The sequence below is a fragment of the Bos mutus genome, chromosome 11, assembly GCF_027580195.1.
Source record: "Bos mutus isolate GX-2022 chromosome 11, NWIPB_WYAK_1.1, whole genome shotgun sequence".
Classification (NCBI taxonomy): domain Eukaryota; kingdom Metazoa; phylum Chordata; class Mammalia; order Artiodactyla; family Bovidae; genus Bos; species Bos mutus.
Window position 1 is genome coordinate 95,240,543 of NC_091627.1, and position 21,557 is coordinate 95,262,099.

General features: G+C 45.3%; 1 protein-coding gene and 1 pseudogene across 1 annotated transcript; both read left to right on the forward strand.

Annotated features, from left to right (window-relative positions):
* Positions 1–4,141: 4,141 nt before the first annotated feature.
* On the forward strand, positions 4,142–5,760 carry LOC138990007 (tumor suppressor candidate 2 pseudogene; annotated as a pseudogene).
* Positions 5,761–13,519: 7,759 nt separating this feature from the next.
* Positions 13,520–20,530, forward strand: NOTO (notochord homeobox). Its single transcript, XM_070380170.1, has 3 exons — positions 13,520–13,937; positions 17,178–17,392; positions 19,678–20,530. The coding sequence occupies exons 1-3, from the start codon at positions 13,520–13,522 to the stop codon at positions 19,834–19,836; spliced, it is 792 nt and encodes a 263-aa protein (XP_070236271.1). The 3' UTR covers positions 19,837–20,530.
* Positions 20,531–21,557: the final 1,027 nt, after the last annotated feature.

Sequence of the window (21,557 nt, forward strand, 5' to 3'; positions counted from 1 at the left end):
TCTCCTGCTGGGACCCCCTACAATGTAAATGTTGGTGCATTTAATGTTGTCCTAGAGGTTTCTTAGGCTGTCTTCTTTTCTTTTCATTCTTTTTTTCTATTCTGCTCTGCCACAGTGATTTCCACCATTCTGTCCTCCAGGTCACTTATCTGTTCTTCTGCCTTAGTTATTCTGCTATTGATTCCTTCTAGTGTATTATTCATCTCTGTTTGTTTGTTCTTTAGCTCTTGTAGGTCTTTGGTAAACATTTCTTGCATCTTCTCAATCTTTGCCTCCATTCTTTTTCTGAGACCCTGAATTATCTTCACTATCATTATTCTGAATCATTTTTCTGGAAGGTTGCCTATCTCCACCTCATTTAGCTGTTTTTCTGGGGTTTTATCTTGTCCCTTCATCTGGGACATAACTTTGTGCTTTTTCATGCTGATTAACTTTCTGTAATGTGGTTTTTGTTTTAGTCACTACAGGACTTTGTTTTTTTTTTTTTGCTTCTCTGTCTACCCTCTGATGGAGGAGGCTAAGAGGCTTGTATAAGCCTCATAAGCCTCTTCTGTTAAATTTAGGAAGTTGATTGTGAAGGAGTAGGACCATGAAAGTTAGGATGGAGACATGTATGGACAGATTCCAGTGAACCTGGGGACCTTGAGTGCCTAAGTTCTGTTGAACCTCTTTTTTCAGTGGCAATGACCCTTCCACCCCAGTAAGGAATCTTCCTTGCTTGTGGGGCCTGTAATGGCCTTCCCTGAAGTAGTGGTCTTGATTTTTCTCAGGATCTACCTCCACTGCTTATAGGCTTAAGTCCAGACAGACTTTAAAGGGTGAAATACAAAGCATGATTCATGAGAAGATATGATAAACACCAAAATAATTGCATGACTTTGCCAATTTACATCAACAGAAACCTAGGGAAATATATAGATATGGATCCCTAAGGTACAGAATCAGGATAGAAGGACTATAAAGTCAGATTAGGCTATATTTATTTACTAATGTAGAGATTTCTGATTCAACTGAGAGCTTGAGTGTTTCCAACCATTTGCTCAGTTGGTTGATTGAAATCTGGAAGTTAGAAGGTCAAAACTTCTTTGGTATACAGTAGAAGAAAATATTCAAAGGTTAAGAAAGATTGGAATGCTACAGTAGATTTATCATATAAGACCTGAAACTTTGGGCTCGGCTATTTAGAGTATTAGTTCCCCAAAGAGAAATATTTTCTCAGGAGACACAGAAGTGGTTCCGTTGAACTATAAATTGAGACTGGCCCTGGCTACTTCGGGCTTCTCTTGCCAGTCAATCAGCAAGCAAAGAAGGTTACTGTATTGCCTGGGGTGGTTGGTCCTGATCAAGGGTGGGGGATGGGGAGCATCTTAAAATCCATAGCAAAACTTAAAACCCATAGCAAAACTACTGCAGACTAATACAAGAAGGAGTGCTATTGGCACATACCAGAAACAAAGGTCACCCTATCAGGCAGGGAATATGAAATGGGGAGTGGAGGAGTGTTTATAAATACCAGCTAAAACAACACAAACTGTTGCAGGAATAAGGACAAAATTTTTCTTTTTATTTCAACGTAAATATTTTCATGTTTTAACCAAAATTTTCCTTCCCTTCCAATTCATCTACTGTATAAATAAAATTTTAACACTAATTGTTACAGGATGTAATGGATAGTGTGACTTAGCTAGAAGAGAAGTGAACATCACCAAACTATGAAAACTATGAACCTGTAGACTTTATATCCTCTTTTGGCAGGGCAGAGTTAGAAATGAACCTTTTCCACATGGATACCCAATTGATATGACATATTTTCATTGTACAGAAATAGGTATATCATGTTAAGCAGAAACACAGTTTTGCTGTCATTTGCTTTCAATCTTTATTTGAAAGTTGCTGCTGCTGCTAAGTCGCTTCAGTCGTGTCCGACTCTGTGCGACCCCATAGACGGCAGCCCGCCAGGCTCCCCCGTCCCCGGATTCTCCGGGCAAGAACACTGGAGTGGGTTGCCATTTCCTTCTCCAATGCATGAAAGTGAAAAGTGAAAGTGAAGTCCCTCAGTCGTGTCCGACTCCTAGCGTCCCCATGGACTACAGCCCACCAGGCTCCTCCGTCCATGGGATTTTCCAGGCAAAAGTACTGGAGTGGGGTGCCATTGCCTTCTCCATTTGAAAGTTAAGTCTGGTGAAAACAAGTATTTAAGGATGCCAAGTTGACAAAGGGTGGACAATGATGGCTTTGTACTTTGTCACCTTAGCTAAGCTGGAATCATACTTCCTAGAATTTCCTTTCCTCTGTGGTTCTGAGGTAGGATTGGCCACAGGAGAAATTTCCATGAAAGGTAGAAGTGAAGTATCTGAGTTTATACTTGGAAGGTCGCTGTTCGGTCAGGTGTTATTGCAGCTCAAGCACAGAGCTGTGGGCCTGTTGGTTCACTTTACTGGTGTAAGGCAGGAGCTGAGTCTGCAGCTTTTAGGTCTCACTGGATCTCCTTCTTCAGCTTCTTCAACTCCTGGGCTAGGTACAATTTTAGCTCTGAGATGAATTCAGCTATGGCTCTCTTACATCACGGAAGTTGGAGGCTTCGAGGTAGTGAAAAAAGTGAGTTTCAGTTTCTTCTTATGAGTTTCAGCTCTTCCTCGAAGGTTCCAGTGATTCCATTCCTCTCCACTTCATGTCCACTTTCATTCCTCACTGCCTACCCTACCTACTTGAAGTCTCAGTACTAGATGGAGAAGCAATATCCATAAACTGTTTAACTAGTTCCTATAGTTATATAAGATCAGATTTTCACAATAAATGCTTTATTCCACATCACCCCTAGTGGATTAGATTTTCTAATCAAATCCTGTTAGCTCTGTGGGTTGTAAATATCTTCTCTCATTTTGTGATTTGTCTTTTTATCTTTGTTTATGGTGTCTTTTATTGTATAGAGTTCTACACTTGAATGTTTTAAAAATTTATTGTGTTTCTTGTATTTAAGGAATTACTTCTTATCCTGAGGTCATAAAACTATGCCTTTTTGAAAAAAGAAATCTCCTTTTATCTTTTTCCATATTTATTACAAAGGTCCATATCATCAAAGCTATAGTTTTTCCAGTAGTCATGTATGGATACGAGAGTTGGACTATAAAGAAGGCTGAGTGCCGAAGAACAGATGCTTTTAAACTGTGGTGTTGGAGAAGATTCTTGAGAGTCCCTTGGACTGCAAGGAGATCAAACCAGTCAATCCTAAAAAATCAATCCTGAATATTCATTGGAAGGACTGATGTTGAAGCTGAAGCTCCAATACTTTGGCCACCTGATGCGAAAAACTGACTCATTAGAAAAGACCTTGATGCTGGGAAAGATTGAAGGCATGAGGAGAAGGGAACAACAGAGGATGAGATGGTTGGATGGCATCACCGACTCAACAGACATGAGTTTGAGCAAGCTCTGGGAGATGCTGAAGGACAGGGAAACCTAGCATGCTGCAGTCCATGGGGTTGCAAGAAGTAAGACATGACTGAGCGACTAAACAACAACAAAAATGATAAATAGACACTACAACATTGGATATGCATGTCTTATTCTTGACTTTAATTAGGACTGCTTCTGAAGTCTCATTTTTAAATATAATTCTTGCTGTAGGTTTTTAATGACCATCCTTTACCTTTAGTTCAGTAAAGTGTATAATTTTTAAATGAATGAGTGTTGAATTTTATAAAAATTTTTTCTGTGTCTATTAAGATCATTATATTTTTATTCAATCTAGTTTTGTAGAATACTACTTTGATATCTACCTTTTCACCCTGAAGTTTACTAAAAATGTCATTTTTTAAATGATTATAGAATGTTATTAAATATTCTTCTGCATCTATTTAAAGTATCACATTTTTTTTCTTTATTTTGTAAATATGGTGTACACCTCAATAGATTTTATGATGTTTTCTTACACTCCCAGGACAAACCCTACTTGATCATGATTATTATTATATAAACTGCCAAATTTGATTTGCTAACATTTTATTTAACAATTCACCACCTTAGGATCATAAGAATAATTGATTTAAAATTTTTTGTCTCACAGTATATTATTTTCTGGTTTGGACATCAAGGTTATGCTAGCCTCAAAAATGATTTGGGGGTGGAGACAGCGGACCCTACGGAAGGCAGCGGCAGCGGCTGCGGCGGCATCTGCGAGCCAAGGCCCAGGCACGGTATGGTGGCGCCGTCGGCCTTGTAAGAGCGAAGTTACTGCCGGGCCCGCCATGCGCCGGCGGCCCTGACATGGGCGCCAGCGGCTCCAAAGCTCGGGGCCTGTGGCCCTTCACCTCGGCGGCGGGGGGCGGCGGCCCAGAGGCGGCGGTCGCTGAGCAAGCTTTGGTGCGACCGCGAGGCCGAGTCGTGCCCCGCTTCGTATTCACGCGCCGCGGCTCCATGTTCTATGACGAGGATGGGGATCTGGCTCACGAATTCTATGAGGAGACAATCGTCACCAAGAACGGGCAGAAGCGGGCCAAGCTGAGGCGGGTGCATAAGAACCTGATTCCTCAGGGCACCGTGAAGTTGGATCCCCCCCGCATCCACGTGGATTTCCCTGTGATCCTCTATGAGGTGTGAGCCTGGGGGGTGGCAGGCGTAAACACCCCCTGCCCCAGCAAGACACCCCCAGGCTCAAGGTGTGGCTTCCATTGAGGAACCTAGGCTGGGGCCACAACCGTGAATAAACTCCACTGGCCTGGAACCTTCAGCTGTGAGCAGGGCAGTCCTACAGTGCTGGTTGGGTGTTGGTTTGTATGTGGACCAGAGATGGCTGGAAGCTGGTGAGGGCTGATGGCGGAGTTACCAGTCCACCTTTCCCAGCAATCCCTACAAGGAGCATGGCAGGGCACATGCTGGTCAGGAATGCCTGGTTCCTGTGCCCTTGCCTGGCCTGCATTCTTCCAAGCTTGCCTAGGGCCCAGCCCTGCTAGAGGCTACAGCACTTTAAAAGCAAGGTCTGCCTTTTTCCAGCCCCAGGGCAATGGGAGCTCTACAAAAGTGGGAACTTCCTTTCCCTCCTCACTTCCTTTACCCTCTCGTTGGAGCATTTCAGCCGTTTGCTACCTCGATTCCTCCTGTGTTGGACAGAGGCTGGGGGCAGAACAAGCCTGATTTTTCCTGCCTACCTGCCCGTTGTTCCCAGCCCCAGATGGATGGACACTTTGCTGGCTGTTAATAGGAGTAGGGACTGGTGTGGGAGGTTTCTCCCTCTACCCAGGGCTGGCCCGATCCCTCCCCACTGCAACTAGTTGTTTCTCCCCCACCCCCCCCACCCCAAGTTGAGAGGGTGTGGATGGGGATCAGGAAGGGCTCTGGATGCCTGTGCCCCATCCCACTTACTGTATCTAATCCCCCTTGCCCTTACACATCCACCACCCTGTGGTAAGGCACAGCACCCTAGGGCTGGTGCCAGTAGCTCTGAGGAGCCCACCACCCCTTTTCCCTACAGTATACCCCTCCCTTCAGTATCAGTCAAGAGAAAAGTACTGGAGCCCCTGGATAGGGGCAGAAAGAAAACAACCGTAATAGGAATACTTAAAATGTGAAAGCTTGTAAATAGTCTAGTCCATGATGTTATTGGGGCAGAGTCTGATTTCTACATAGAAATGATTTTTTTTTTAATTCCTTACTGTGCAAACTCTGTGCTTTAAGCGTGTGAGAAATGGCTTGGGGAGGGTAGTCCTCAATCTAGGAAGGCTGTTGTGTTATTTGTTCAATAAAATTATTTGTAGACCCTGAAAAAAAAAAAAAAAAAATTTGGGTAGCTTGCCCTTTTTTCAACTGTGAAACAGTATAAAACCAGGATTTCTTAAACTGTTGGGACTGGATTTGGGAGGTTGAAAGGAAAAATGATTTGTAAAATTTTGATTACCAATTGAACAGTTAGTGGCATATTGTTTTCTGTTTTTTCTAAAGTCAATTTTAACAATTTATATATTTCTGGAAAATGATCTGTTTTATATAATGTTTCAAATGTATTGACAATTCATGATAATCCCTAACAATGAGATGATCTCTATTTCTAGCTTTGTTCTGCCATCATTTCCACTAATTCTTATTTTGTCTTTTCTCCTTTTACTCTTGATCAATTTTGATAGTGTTTTGTTTATTCTATTCTCTTTTTCAAAGAACCATTTTGGATTTTATTGTTTTTTTCAACTGTATCATTGTTTCATATGCTGCTGCTGCTAAGTCCGACTCTGTGCGACCCCACAGACAGCAGCCCACCAGGCTCCTCCGTCCCTGGAATTCTCCAGGCAAGAACCCACTGGAGTGGGTTGCCATTTCCTTCTCCAATGCATGAAAGTGAAAAGTGAAAGTGAAGTCACTCAGTCGTGTCCGACTCTTAGAGACCCCATGGACTGCAGCCCACCAGTCTCCTCTGTCCATGGGATTTTCCAGGCAAGAGTACCATTGCCTTCTCTATCTTGCCACTATATGTTCTGTGAATTGGGATTTAGATCTAAAAACTTGATTAGATTCATGTTTGACGTTTTTTTTGACAAGAAAACTTCATACATAAAGTTGCATACCTTCACCAGTAGGCACATAATTTCTAGTTGTCTTTCTGATTGTGATGTTAGAGGCCACTGATGATTCTTGCCATTATGATTAATGCTAATTTCTGTCTCACCACTCTAGTTGTCTAAAAAAATTTTTTTTCTAGTAAATTCTTCAGACAGATTCTGGGAACAATATTCCCTCTTTCTCTTTTTAGCTCTTCACAAAAACATCTTAGGAAGTTAGGAAAGCTATCTTGGCCTTTTCTCCTGATCTGGAATAAACACTCATCTCACTTAAACATAGGCTAAGAGTTCTGTCTTTTATGTCGCAATGTGACTGCTTCTCTATTTGGACTTTTTTCTGCTATCTTTTTTTGTATTTTCTGTTTAGCATTTTTCTTTTAATTTCTGTTTTACACCTTTCCCACCTTCTAGAGAACTGATAAAATTTTCCATATACATCCTGCCCACTTTTAAAAAGCCTTTACTGGTTTGGAAGATATGCATTGCATTTCTATTCTTTTAGTCTTTGCCCTTAAGTAGTTAATATACATTCTTAACTATTATTTTTGTCCACTAATATGTAAAATTAGCCAATATCTTACATTTTTCTCCTGAACATGACAATGACATTAAGAGGCCCATTGCATAATGCATTCAATCTTATTTTGCTGTGTGAAGCGTTAGCTTTTTTAATTAAAAAAGATTCTTTTTAACAATAAACAGTTGATAATTAATCAACTTCTATATTTTTCTTATACCTGTACCTCTTGGGTTTTTTCCCTTGCTAAACTACTCTTTAAATAGGTTTCGTAAGGAATGGCCTTTGGGTTGCAAACTTTCTTGGCCTCTGTGTGTCTGAAAATGTTTTCATTTTTACCTCTCTCTTGAATGATAATTTCCATGGATATACATTTTATGTAGACAATTAACATCTCTCAGTACTTTAAAGAGACTACCTCATTGGTTTTTTTCCCATTTCTTAAAAAATTGTGGTAAAATGTGCAAAGAATTACCATCTTAACCAATTGTAAGTGTGCATTTGTAGTATTAAGCACATTTACATTGTTCTATAACCATCACAACCACCCATCCCCATAATTCTTTCCATCTTGTATACTGAAACTCTATACCCTCTAAATAAAAATTTCCTGTAGTCCCCTCCACCTAGTCCCTAGCGACCACCATTATATTTTCTGTCTTTATGATTTTGACTACTCTACCTTATGTAAGTGGAATCACACAGTATCTGTTTTATTGTGAAAGGCTTACTTCACTTAGCACAATGTCCTCAAGTTTCATCCATATTGCTGAATTTCCTTTCACTGAAGAGATATGGCCAAAATGGTGGAATAGGAAGACCCTGAGCTCACGTCCTGTCACCAGCACACGAAATTTACAACTACTTACAGAGCAACTAGCTATGAGGACAACCTGAAGACCAGCAGAAAAGATTTTTCTACAACTACAGATATGAAACCTGGAGAAGGAAATGGCAGCCCACTCCAGTGTTCTTGCCTAGAGAATCCCATGGACAGAGGAGCCTGGCAGGCTACAGTCCATGGGGTCACAAGAGTTGGACACAACTTAGCAACTAAACCACCACTACCAAAGATATAAAGAAGGACCCACAAGACAGGTAGGAGGGGCAGAGACCTGGTATGGTCAAGACCCCCATCCCTGGATAGGAAATGCCAAAACAGGAGGCTAATCACAACTGTAGAGCTTCTTCACAAGAAGTGAGGGGTCTGAGCCCAACATTGAGGCCCCCAGGCTGGGGGTTCTGTATCAGAAGATGAGCCCCAGAACATCTGGCTTTGAAGGCTTGCATATGGGAGAGCCAGCAACAGTAGAAAACAGAGACTCTGTTCTTAGAGGGCACACCAAAATATTATATAGTCTGAGATCCAACACAATGGCAATAATTTGTATGAGCTTGGGTCAGACCTACTTTCTGATCCTGGGAAAACCTCCCAGAGAAGTAGGAAGTGACTGGTAGTCCCTTAGGGGCAGCCATTTGGGGGAGCTCATTCTACCAGGACACTGGTGCTGCAAAGCACAATTTCGGAATCCCCCTCTAGTTTATAATGCTAGGAGCTTACTCATCCACCAGCAGGTCAGAACCAGTCCCAAGACCCCCAGGGCTGAGCAGGCAGACATGCAAGGACCCAGCCCTGCCTGAAAAATGGCTCAGCACCAGCCTTTCCAGTCCCCATAGCCAGGCACCCCAGGACCTGGTTCCACCTACAAGTGGCCAGCAACCACTGCCCAAGGTAGGACCTGGCAGCCAGCTGGTCTGGGGGCCAACCCCGCTTACAAGCATGCCCATGGTAGTCAGCCTCACCACACCAGAAAGGCCCATGAAGCCTGCTTAGGAGGCACCCTGACAGAGGGGAGTGTATTTCTGGGCCCCACAGAATGTCACCTGCATAAGATCACTTCTCCAAGATCAGGAAATGTAACCAACCTACCTAACACATAGAAATAAACATGGAGAAGTAGTAAAATGAGGAGTTAGAAGAATATGTTGCAAACAAAGAAGCCACACAAAACTCCAAAGGAGAACTAAATGACGTCTACTTATCTCCAGATAAGCAATCTACCCAATAAAGAGTTCAAGGTACTGATCATAAAAGATGCTCAACAAACTGAGGAGAAGAGTAGATGAACCATGGGAAGTTTAATAAGGCATCAGAAATTTATAAAGAAGGATGAATGAGATTTGAAGATAATTACTGAAGTGAAATTGTTATAGGTCATCAAGCTAAGAATTTTGAGTTGGGGGGAATAATTCTGGATTATCTGGATGGACCCAGTGTAATCACAGGGGTCCTTATAAGAAGAAAGCAAGGGCTTCCCTAGTAAAGAATCCACTTGCCAATGCAGGAGCCACAGGTTCCATCCCTGGTCCAGGAAGATCCTACATGCTGCGGGGCAACGAAGTCCACATGCCACAACTAATGAGCCTGTGCTCTAGAGCCTGCAGGCCGCAACCCCTGATGGCCGCGTGCCCTAGAGCCCGTAATCTGCAGTGAGAGACACCACTGCAACTAGAGGGTAGCCCCCACTCTCCACAACTAGAGAAAAGCCCGCACAGCAACGAAGATCCAGCACAGCCACAAAAAAAGCAAGCAAGAATGTCAGAAAAAGGGAGGAAGATTTAAAGATGTTATGCTCCTGCACTTGAAGGAGAAAGAGGCTAGCTAAGAACAAAGACCTACTAGCAGCCTCTAGAAGCTCGAGAAAAGCAACAGAACAGATTAAATAAGAAATGACCAGCAAGGAGACAGATTCTTCCCTTGGAGATTCCAGAGGGGAGACAACCCTGTCAACATCTTGAATTAGTCCTAAGAGACCCAGTTTTTACTTCTGACCACTAGAACTATAATATAATAAATCTGTGCTGCTTTATACCAAAAAAAGAAAGAAGAAGAAGGAATTGAAAGTAGATTAGATGATACAGAGAAACACTGAATTAGAAGACAGAGGAATGGAAATCACCCAAGTTGAACAGAAAAAAAATTTTAATGAGGACAGTTTAAGAGACTTCTGGAACAATATCAAACATGCTAATATTTACATTCCAGAGGCCCAGAAGGAAAAGAGAGAGAAAGGGAGGGGCAAAGAACTTACTCAAAGAATTAATAAGTGAAAACTTCCCTAACCTGGGAAAAGAAGCACATGCGGGTTCAAAAATCACAGAGTCCCAAATAAGATGAACCCAAAGAAGTCCACACCAAGACATGCTGCAATTAAAATGGCAAAAATGAAGGATATTTAGTTATATTTAGACATAAATATAATTAGCTATAAATATAAAGATATTTAAAAGCAGCAAGAGAAAAGCATTAGTTACATACAAGGGAACTCGCTTATAACTCACACAAAAGGAAAGAAATCCAAATATAACACTAAAGATAGTCATCAAATCAAAAGTTATGAGAGTAAAAGAAAAAGGAACAAAAAAGAACCAGGAAACAATTAAAATAGCAATAAGGGCATATCTATCAGTAATCACAAAAGAATACCTTCATGGCTTCAGCTAGGCAAAAAGGTTTCTCTGGAAGGACATAAAAGCAGATTGTTAAGCTTTATTACAATTAGTTATCTTGTTCATTAAAAGAAAATATTAAAAGAACGAGAAGGCAGGCCACAGAGTGGAAGAAGATATTAATATTTGCATCTATATATACTGTAATAAAAAGCTTAATCCCAAAATATCTATCTCTATCCATAACTACTCTTACAAATTAATAAGAAAAAGATAGTAGCCCAATGGAAAAATATGGAAACCGCTGGAACAGGGGCTTCACACAAAAGGGGATATCCGAATGGCTGATATCCAAAAGCTCAACCTAAAGAGTTTTCAGGGAAATAAATGTAAATTAAAATACATTTTTCTAAAGGTCACATAGCTAGGGGGATTTGAACCTAGGCAGTCTGTTAACCTCTCTTGCTCTATTTACTCGTATGTAAACTAGGGATATTAATATCTATATACTCATGAACTTACAGTTTGAAGAGAAATAATTCAAATAATAGAAAACAGATAACAATGTACTGAAATTCAGTGTATGTATGGAAAACCCAGACCTAGAGACACAGTGACCATACTTTTTACCTAAAAATCAGCACAGACTTAACAAAGTTTTCATACATCTTCTATTTTACAAGTTTTTTCTTGTTATTTGTCAACTCCCCCTGATTCCAGGGTGCATGCTGTTATTGTAAATAGCTTCTCTCCTCGCCACAATAGCTATCATGAGAAGGCAATGGCACCCCACTCCGGTACTCTTGCCTGGAAAATCCCATGGACGGAGGAGCCTGGTGGGCTGCAGTCCATGGGGTCACTAAGAGTTGGACACGACTGAGCGGCTTCACTTTCACTTTTCACTTTCATGCATTGGAGAAGGAAATGGCAACCCACTCCAGTGTTCTTGCCTGGAGAATCCCAGGGACAGGGGAGCCTGGTGGGCTGCCATCTCTGGGGTTGCACAGAGTCGGACATGACTGAAGCGACTTAGCAGCAGCAGCAGCTAAAAACTCAATCTCATTCAACTCTTGTAAGAATCTCATTAGGTAAGTATTATTTTCTCACTTAAGAGATCATTCCCATTTTATAAGAAATTGAGGCTTAGAGTGAATATACCACTTATCTGAAGTTACAGTTCAGTGACAAAGTTGGGATTTGAGGCCAGGTTTGTCCAACTCCAAAACCCACATTTTCCATCATCTTGCTCCACGGTTCCCCAACCACCTAAGTCACTATCATTGTAGGCCCAAAAAAAGCAGTGTCTGTATCCCTCCTCATAAGGCCCACTTTTGGTACTTTAGCACTGCAGTCTGGGTGGCCCTAGGGGTAACAGATGTCAACACAGACTCTACCTCTTGGAGGAAAAGCTCCTCAAAAAGAAACACATTGAGGGGGACTTCCCTGATGGTCCAGTGGCTAAGACTGGAGCTCGAATGCTGGAAACAGGAGTTCCATCCCTTGTCGGGGAACTGGACCCAGTGCAGCCAATATTTTTTTTTTTTTTTTTAAGAAAGAAACATGGTGAGAAATGAAATAGTATATGTAAGATTTGAAAGTTATGGGGTCCAGAACTTTCCAACTCCCAGTGGATCTGACCTCACCGGAAGAGAGAGTCCTTCCCACCCAGGCCCCTTCCCTGGAGCTCTCATTGCTGTACCCTCATTTCTGACCCTGCATTCTCTGGCCACAACACAGGAGACCTAGACCTGGGGTCAGATGGGACACCTGTTCTTTGTTTTTCCCACAATCTCACGTTGCAGACTGCCTGGGGTGGGGGTGGGCTGGGGGTGTTGTTCAGAAGGCAGGGCCAGTATTTGCTCAAGTGGGAAGTGGGGAGGGACAGGAACCCAGCAAGATTTCCTCCAGCCCTCACTTAGCAGAGCAGACAGGGCATACTGGTGTTCCAAGAGCTAACACCTATGGACAACGCCACTGAACTGTGCCTCGACCTGCTAGAGTGGCTTCAACATTAGGCATTGATTTGAGGAGGCAGAATACCATGGGAGTCTGGAAGGCAGGAATTCCTCCCAGTGCCGCAATCACTGCATAGTGCTCACTGGCCAATGCTACATGGTTTAGGTGCATTAACTCTTGTGTGACCACACAGCAACTCCATGAGGTACCTACTATTACTATCCATTTTACAGACGAAGACATTGAAACAGTAACTTGCAGTTTACCCAAGGACATCCAAAAACACCGATTATCCAACTGTAAAAGGGAGATGCATATGCTTGCCTTACACCTTACATAAGGCAGGTTTTGTAGGACACTAACTCCCATGCATTTGCAATAAATTCGTATTTCTTACCCTTCCTTTTTTTTTTTTTTGTATACCGGAAAGATTTTTCCACTGGGGCTTCAGTAAGGCGAGAGTGCAGAAAAGTCCCTGAAAAGACACAACAGAAATTGATAACTACAGCGGTGTCTCCAAGCAAGAAAAGGTGGGAATTTTACTTTTCAGTGTTTAAACAAGGTATTTCAATTATTCTTTTTTAATTTTTTTTTTTTTTATTTAAGGGCTTGCACAGTCATAGGTGAATGTGGCCAGGGCTTTAAAAGACAGTGAGCCGATGAGCCAAAACCTAAAGTCGCGGCACTACAGGGTGGCTCGCCTGGGGTCACCAGCAAGCTACAGTGAGTTTAAGGTTCTTTTCCCTACTGCACAGGATGGGGATATATTTTACGAGGAAGGAGGAAGGGCGCTAAGGCGCCCTGGGCTTTGAAACGTTGCGGGGGGGGGGTCCTGCCCGCGGGAGGTGGCGCCCACCTGGGCGATGGGAAGGAAAAGCCCGGCCCCGCCCTGTCCAATTTAAGAGCCGCGGGAGACAGCTGTGACCGTTCCTGGCCGACAAGGCTCGCTCCCTTATTTAAAGCAGGTGTCCTCCCGCGCCTCCCGCGCTGCCCACAGCCCAGAGGCCCCAGCTCCCCTTCTTGGGCCCTTCCGAGCAAGGGCCGCGCTATGCCCAGCCCCGGGCCGCGGGGCTGCCGGCCGCTCCCTCTTTCGGGCGCCGGGGTCCAGCCCCAGCGCTCCAGCCGCTCTCCCCGGCCCGCGTCCCCCGCTCTGCCTCGCGGTTCTGCAAATCCAGGCCCGGCCCGCGCGCCCGGACGCCTCGCGTCCTCCTTTTCCGTTGAGGCCATCCTAGCCAGACCTGACCCCCGCGCGCCTACCACCTCCCCGCTGTCAGTCTCCGCTGGCGCCCACGGGGACCTCTGGAACGTGCCCTCCAGGCCTCCCGCCCAGGCTCTGCCCGGGGCGTGCCCGCCGACGTGGCTGCCCGCCTGCCTGAGCGCGGGGCTGCACCAGCCGCGCCCCCAGCCCCCTGCGCTGCGGCCCCTCGCCTCCCACTTCTGCGGCCTCCAGGGTCTCAGCGTCACAGGTACGAGGGAGCGGATGGCCGCCACGGCGGGCACAGGATAGAGGAGAAGTCCCCGAGTTTGAGAGCCACGCGTGGTTGGAGTAGATGTCAAGTTTATGACCCTTGACCCTGCAGGTGATACCGGGCGGAGAGAGGGACCCAGACCAGGTGGGAGACTATCCGGCCCGCCGCTGAGGTGGGAAAAGGTGTGTGTCGGGGGGTGGGTGAGTACGTGTGCAGAGAGGAAGGTGAGGGCAGGCCCGAGAGCGACTCGGACAACCATGATCAGCGCAGGGCTGCAGGCAGCCCGGCCTCTCCCTGGTCTAGGGAGTGGGAGAGGCCCTTGCTCCCTTGCACACCTGCTTTGCACAATGCTTTGTGGAGCAGGCTTTTCCCCAGCGCGGCCAACTCGGCCGGAGAGGCAGCTGCTACTGGTACCCTTCAGCCAGAGCGAGGAGCTGTCGGGGATTAGCCGACCGAGTTACAGCCTCCACTGCTCACCTCTGTGTGAGCTTAGCTTCCGCACTTTACTGCTCTGAGCCAGGTTCCTTCAGCTCTTAGAATGGTTCCCTGGGGCTCTGGGCCCTGGAGCACAGTCACTTAAATCCCCATGAGACTTTAACCGTTGGGGTAATTTTCTCCTCTAGTATTAACATCCACCTATATGAGTTTTTACCATTTTTGGCTATCTGGTTCATGCATCCCCATGGCTCCCATGAGGGGAAACAAGAGTAAATTTAGTGCAAGCCTTATCAACCCAAACCAAGATCCTGGTAAGACAATCTTTCTTCGGTTACCCCCACCCTGTGTCTCCTCACCTCCCTTCAGTTGGGCATTCCTCCCACCCACGTGGGAGAGAAACCCTGGTCTCCCAAGCACTATCCAAATTCTTGCTACATAATGAGAGCCACCTCTGGTGGCTCAGAAGGCAAAGAATCTGCCTGCTATGTGGGAGATGCCGGTTCGATCCCTGAATCAGGAAAATCCCCTGGAGAAGAGCATGGCAACACACTCCAGTATTCTTGCCTGGAGAATTCCATGGACAGAGGAGCCTGGTGGGTTACAGACCATAGGGTTGCAAAGAGTTGGACATGACTGAGCGACTAACATTTTCACTTTCATGAGAGTCACAGCCCTCACTCCAAGCCACCTTTTTCTAATGTCCCCACACACCTGAGGTCTGAATTGTAACTTTCTACTCCGTATTACTATTGTCTCATTTTCAAGTTATTTTTTTAAATATATATATATTGATTGATTGATTGATTTGGCTGTGCTAGGTCTTAGTTGAGGCATGTGGGATATTTTAGTTTCAGCATGGAATCTAGTTTCCTGACCAGAGATTGAACCCAGACCCTCTGCACGGGGAGCACCAAGCCTTAGCTACTGCACCACCAGGGAAATACCTCACTGGTTTTTGCATGGGTATTACAGCCACACAAATCAAACTTCAAAATGTTAACTATGAAGTTACAGTATGGAGAAGAGTTTACCGTTCCTTTCCCCTAGCCACCTGGTTCTCCCCACCCCACAGGCAGCCAGACACCAGTTTCTTTATTCTTCTAGTATATTTTATACTATTTAATACTTGGACACACGTGTGTGTGTGTGTGACGCTTAGTCGTGTCTGACTGTTTGTGACCCCATGGACTGTAGCCTGCCAGGCTCCTCTGTCCATGGAATTCTCCAGGCAAGAATACTGGAGTGGGTTGCCATGCCCTTCTCCAACGGATCTTCCCTACCCAGGGATTGAACCTGGGTATCTGCATTGCAGGCAGATTCTTTACCGTCTGAGCTCACACACATGTGTATTTGTGAAAATACATGTATATATATATACACACACATGCATTCTTCTAACCCTCCCCCAACACTAGACACACTGCTCTGCACCTTACTCTTTTTACTTGACCATGTATCGAGATTTTTCCTTAGAAGTCCACACAGAGCTTCTGTATGCCACAGAATGGTCCATTGCAAGAATATACCATATTTTAAATCTAGCTCCATTGATGATTTCTTATATTTTGCTATTAATGCTTATGTAAGCCAGCTGGGCCCAGTGGCTGGGGTCTTAGGCAGCCAGACCTCACTCCTTTCAGTGGGGCAGTTTTGTCTGCTAGCCCTGGAGCCCCTCCCCAAGGTTAGTGGGAGCGGAGGAGTCTTAGCCCTGCATTGCCAGAACTCTGTCTGGAACACTTCCTTCCAAGCTAGCCCAATGGCTTCCTTCCTCACTCCTCTGGAGTTACGAGTCAGGTACTGACCCTGGTAGACCAACCTGCATCTCCGCTGGCCCACAGCTCTATGAGCTGAATAGCACACTTATGTGCGTTAGAAAAGGGCACCTCCTAACTCCATGCAAACACAACACCTTGTCAGGGAGGAAGAACAGGCTTATAAAGAGCAGGCGAAATTTCAGACTCCACTTACCCTCTCAGCTGGGTACCTGTGTGCAGGATACAAGCTGTACACAGTGGCCCTATTCAAGAGTCACCTGAGTGAGGTGGCTACCCTTTCCAAAGATGTTAATACAAACTCTTCCACCTGCCCACACTCACGCACACTTACCCTGTCCTTCCCTGCTTTATTCTTATTAGTGCTAATCACTTTCTGACATACTCAATATGTTACTTATTTGCCTTTTTTGTTGTTACTGTTTTTTGCTGTTAGGGATTCTCTGTTTTGTCCTGGAACCATGCCTGAATCAAAGTACCCATTCAAAACTTTGAATGAACAAAAAAGATGAACCTTCACTCTTTGTTCAAAAAGGGGTCCCTTCTCTGCTCATCTCATAGGGTTTTCCTGAAGTAGCCAAGGAAAGGAGAGATGGAGGTTTGGCAGCTCCTCTTAGGGCCAGAGATTATGCCACTAACCTGACTAATGGAGGCCAAAGCGGTCTCACAACACTGTCCCTTCTTTTAAAAAAAAAATTTTTTTTTTTAATTTTGTATTGGGGTATAGCCATTTAACAATGTTGTGATGGTTTCAGGTGAACAGCGAAAGGATTCAGCCACACATAAACATATATATCCCTTCTCCCCCAAACTGCCCTCCCATCCAGCCTGCCCCATAACATTCAGCAGAGTTCATGTCCTTTTTCATTTGTTTTATTTCTGCGCAGTCTCTTCCCACCTTGCCTGCTGTGTTGTTACCTGGCCAAGGGTAAGACAGGGCAGTGGAGCTGTGAGTTTGTTCTCTCTCCTCCAAGATGACAGGGTAGGGGGTTACGGCTAACCTTTCCTCCTGCTAATTGCTCTTCAGGCTTGGAGCTGGTTCACTGCCTAGGCCTCTGGGATCCCCGAGACTGGGCCCAAGCTCAGGACCTTCAGGACACTGAGAGATCCCCAAAGAGGATTCGAACCATGTTTAACTTGGAGCAGCTGGAAGAATTGGAGAAAGTGTTTGCAAAACAGCACAATATAGTGGGGAAGAAGAGAGCCCAGCTGGCAGCCCAGCTCAACCTTACAGAGAACCAGGTGAGAGCAGGGACTCCTGTGGGCTCGGCTGCACCTAGGGACAGTTACTACTCTCTCAAAAAACCCTGAGTTGGGGCTGGGAGGAATTTATGGGCCTCTTTCTCTGTGCCAGGCTGATAGGGGATACGGGCCCTAACCACTGGCACACTCCCTTCTCTATATGATGAGAAAAATAGTCCTATTTGAAATCACATTATGGAAACAACATGTGTTAATCTAGAACTTTCTAATATAATGTTTCCATGCTAAATAAGGAGCTGACAGTGAAATTAAGTTGGTATTCAAGAGACTAAATATTAAAAATAATAAACATTCTCTTGACCCTATATTCTCCTCGCGACTGAATTATAGCTGCTCTTTTCACAGGCAAATTTCTCAAGAACTGGCTATGTTCTCTCCATGTCCTCACCTCCCGTCTACTCCTTAATTCACTGCAGTGTGAATTCTTTCATTCTGCCATTTCACTGAACCTTCTCATCAAGGTCTCTAATGACCTCCATGTTGCAAAGCCACCATATGCTTTCTTCCCTCATCTTACCCCACCACTCAGTACAATCAACCACTCCTTCTGTTTTGAAACCCACAGTTCTCTTGGCTTCCAGACACCACACTCTCGGTTTTTCTCCCAGCTCTCTAGTCCCTTCTCGGTTCCCTTTGTAGGCAACTCTTCTCTTTGGGGCCTCAAATTTTCCTCCCTAGATGATTTAATCTATCCCCATGGGTTTTAACAGAGAAGGCAATGGCACCCCACTCCAGTACTTTTTCCTAGAAAATCCCATGGATGGAGGAGCCTGGTAGGCTGCAGTCCATGGGGTCGATAGAGTCGGACATGACTGAGCGACTTCAGTTTCACTTTCCACTTTCACGCATTGGAGAAGGAAATGGCAACCCACTCCAGTGTTCTTGCCTGGAGAATACCAGGGATGGGGAAGCCTGGTGGGCTGCCGTCTATGGGGTCGCACAGAGTCGGACATGACTGAAGTGACTTAGCAGCAGCAGCATGGGTTTTAAATACCATTTGTAAGCCAGTGACTCCCTACTTTGTATCTTCCACCCACTCCTCTTTTCTGACTTGTGCATCTAACTACCTTCCTGGGGCCTCCAGTTGGGTGTCTTGTGGGAAGCCATTTCAAACTTAACAAGTCAAAACCTCAATTCTTGATTCCCACCCCCCCACCCAAATCTCTCCCCTTCCCCACACATGGCATCATTGTCCACCCAGCTGCTCAAGTATCTAGTTCAGATACTTAGATCTGAGTATCTAAGATACTCAGTCATCTTAGATTCCTTTTTCTTTCCCAATTCCAATTCATCAGCCAGCCTTTTCACCTCTACCTCTGAAATACAACTGGAATCACTTCATTTTTCCATTGCCACCAGTTTCAAATGGGACCATTCTTCTCATGATACAGGGAAGGGAGTGTGCAGCCCCAACTATTGCTGGATCACTGCAACAGTCTCCCCAGCTGTCTCCTCAAATCTGCTTATATCCATTCTTCACCCACTGCCAGAATTGCAGTTCACTTGATATAAATAGGACTATGTCACATCCCACTAAAAAACTCAAAAGTGACACTTCTAATCCATGGCCTTCACAGTTTTGGGTGATCTGGTCTCCACTGACCTCTTCCACTTTCTCTTCCTTTGCTTTCCCCTTTCTCAGATGTGTCTGCCATGCTTTCCTCCTTTCTGATCCTCAGACATTCCAAGCTTGACTCCCCTGCCCTGGCTTGCTTTTCTCTGTCCCCATCAGGCAGGCCTCTCATCCTCTGAGCCTCAGCTTAAGTGCTGGTTCTTCAGGGAGGCTCAAACTCCTATTTGTACCCTCATTTGTATTTATATATTTGTTTCCATGTTTGTTTTTGGTCTCCCTCCACTAGACTGTGAGCTCTGTGAGGGTGGAGCTCGTACTTCACTATTATCACCATCACCTGGGAAGGGCCAGCACTGCCTCAGATGTGGATGTCTAAAGTGAAGCCAATACACAAGTGCTCAGTCGTGTCCGACTCTTTGCAATCCCATGGACTGTAGCCCACCAGGCTCCTCTGTCCATGGGATTTTTCCAGGCAAGAATACTGGAGTGGGTTGCCATTTCCTTCTCCAGAGTTCAGATCAGGAGCTCAGTAAATACTTGGGTGAATGAGTGGTACTGGAATTAGAGGGAAGGGTGTGCTTCCCTTAGAATGAAGAGTAAATTTTCAGAGAGGAGTGGGCACTGTGGGAATGGGGGATGCAGTGGGAACTGTTAGTCACATTCTTATCTCTTCTCACTGCCTCAATTATAGGTGAGGGTCTGGTTCCAAAACCGAAGGGTCAAATATCAAAAGCAGCAAAGGCTGAAACTGCCAGCTGCATCTGCCATGGCTGCCTCTCCAGACGAGCCCTCCAGCAGCTCTGACACCAGCATCCAGAGAGAAGATGCGGAGTCAGGAATGGACAGCTGAGGACTGCAACAAAGGCTCAGTCCAGGCTGGGCTAGTTCTTCCTGGAAGCACCCATCAGACCTCCTTGTTCCAATTCTTAATGAAGAGCTTGTCAGGTCAAAGGGCATCAGGAGAATCTGAACTGTAAAGCAGGAGCCCTCTTTTTCTGTATTGACCCCTGGGAGTTGTAATAATGCAAATAGTCACAGGTACAGACTTTGGCCTTCAGCTATGTCCTTGGCCAAGTTACTGAATTTCTGAGGGTTTTTCCCCCCACCTGTAGAATGGGTATGTTGATAACTTTGACCTCCCAGGGCTGAGATGATGTCTGTAAAACACTTAAGAGTGTGCCAGGCTCAACACTAAGTGTGCAGTATCTACTAAGGCTTATAGGTCTCCTTCACCTGTGGGAGTAATACCTCAGCCCCAGCCTCTCCAGAGAGTAATCTTTGCCTGACCTGGCTGTAGAGGAGATATGGCCTCCTTGAATCAGCATCTGGGCATTGCAGACTCTTCCCCATTGGAAATGGTGGAATTGAGAGCAAAGAAGGACGGATAGACCATTTAGCCCACTGCCTCTCACAGAATTTCCTGAAGTTTTTTAGTTTTGTCTGAACTGTTACCAGTCATAGAAGGAACTCAGGCCCAGCTGTCCCCTTGGAGCAGACATGCTATCCTGAACACCATCTTTTTCCCTCTAGCTACTCAACTTGACCCCCTAGCCATCTTTATTTCGAGTAAAGAGATTTAACTGTGCCTTTGCCAAAACTGGCATTTTGCCTTGAACTCTGCTGTATTATTACCCCAACCCCTTCACAACCAGTTCTCATGGCTTCCATTCCTTCCCGGGAACCACTCCGTTTCTCTCCAATAAGTGTATGTTATAGCCTCCACTTGTGGAGTCTGCCACCAACATTTCCAGAGCTAATTTCTCTAGCACTTCACATTTCCTGGTGGGCCTCTGTTGAGGGTACTCCCTTAGAATACAGGATGACTTCTGGGTGTTGAGATGAGCTGGTGGAAGGAGGTGTGCCCTGCCACCTGGTGGCGAGAGAGGGCACGGTCCACGCTGCTCTTGAGAGCTCTTGAGGGAGGGAGAAAAGGCGGGAGCAGCGGTCCTTGGAAAACCATCTGTCCCTGAGGCAGTGGACCACCGTCTCGAGAATACCAGGCTGCAGCTGGAGGGAGGGGGGAGGCCACGGTCCAGCTTCAAGAACCTTCTGTTCCCGTCTTCCACGAAATCCTTCCTAAAGCTGGATCCAGTCAACTCTATTAAAGGAACACAGCGGCAGGTGGCTCTTCCAGGAATCGTTGGCTCCCGTTTTTAAAAAAATCACCAGTCAGTTACCTATTCAGCAGTTACCCGGCTCTATCCAATCCCTAAATGTCACCATGAGACCACAGCAGATGTGGACACAGGTCTTATGTCAAGTAGCACAGGATCAATGGGAGGAGGGAACAAAATGAGAGACGGGGGTCAGGCCTGGCTGTGGGGACAGATGCTACAGGTCAGTCCTGAGCAAGAGACCAGATCCCTCTCCCATAGTCAGGACAGTATGCATATGCAGACTCACTTCCGCATACAACTTCATGGTCCTTAGACCCTCCAGCATCCCCCAGGCTACAAGGTCCCTATGCCCCTGCAGCGTCTGAGTAAGACACACTTCCAGCTTGATCTTTCACAGGACTGTCTGCCCCCTGCCAGAGTGCCTGTGGAAATAGGAAATCTTACGCTGGACTTC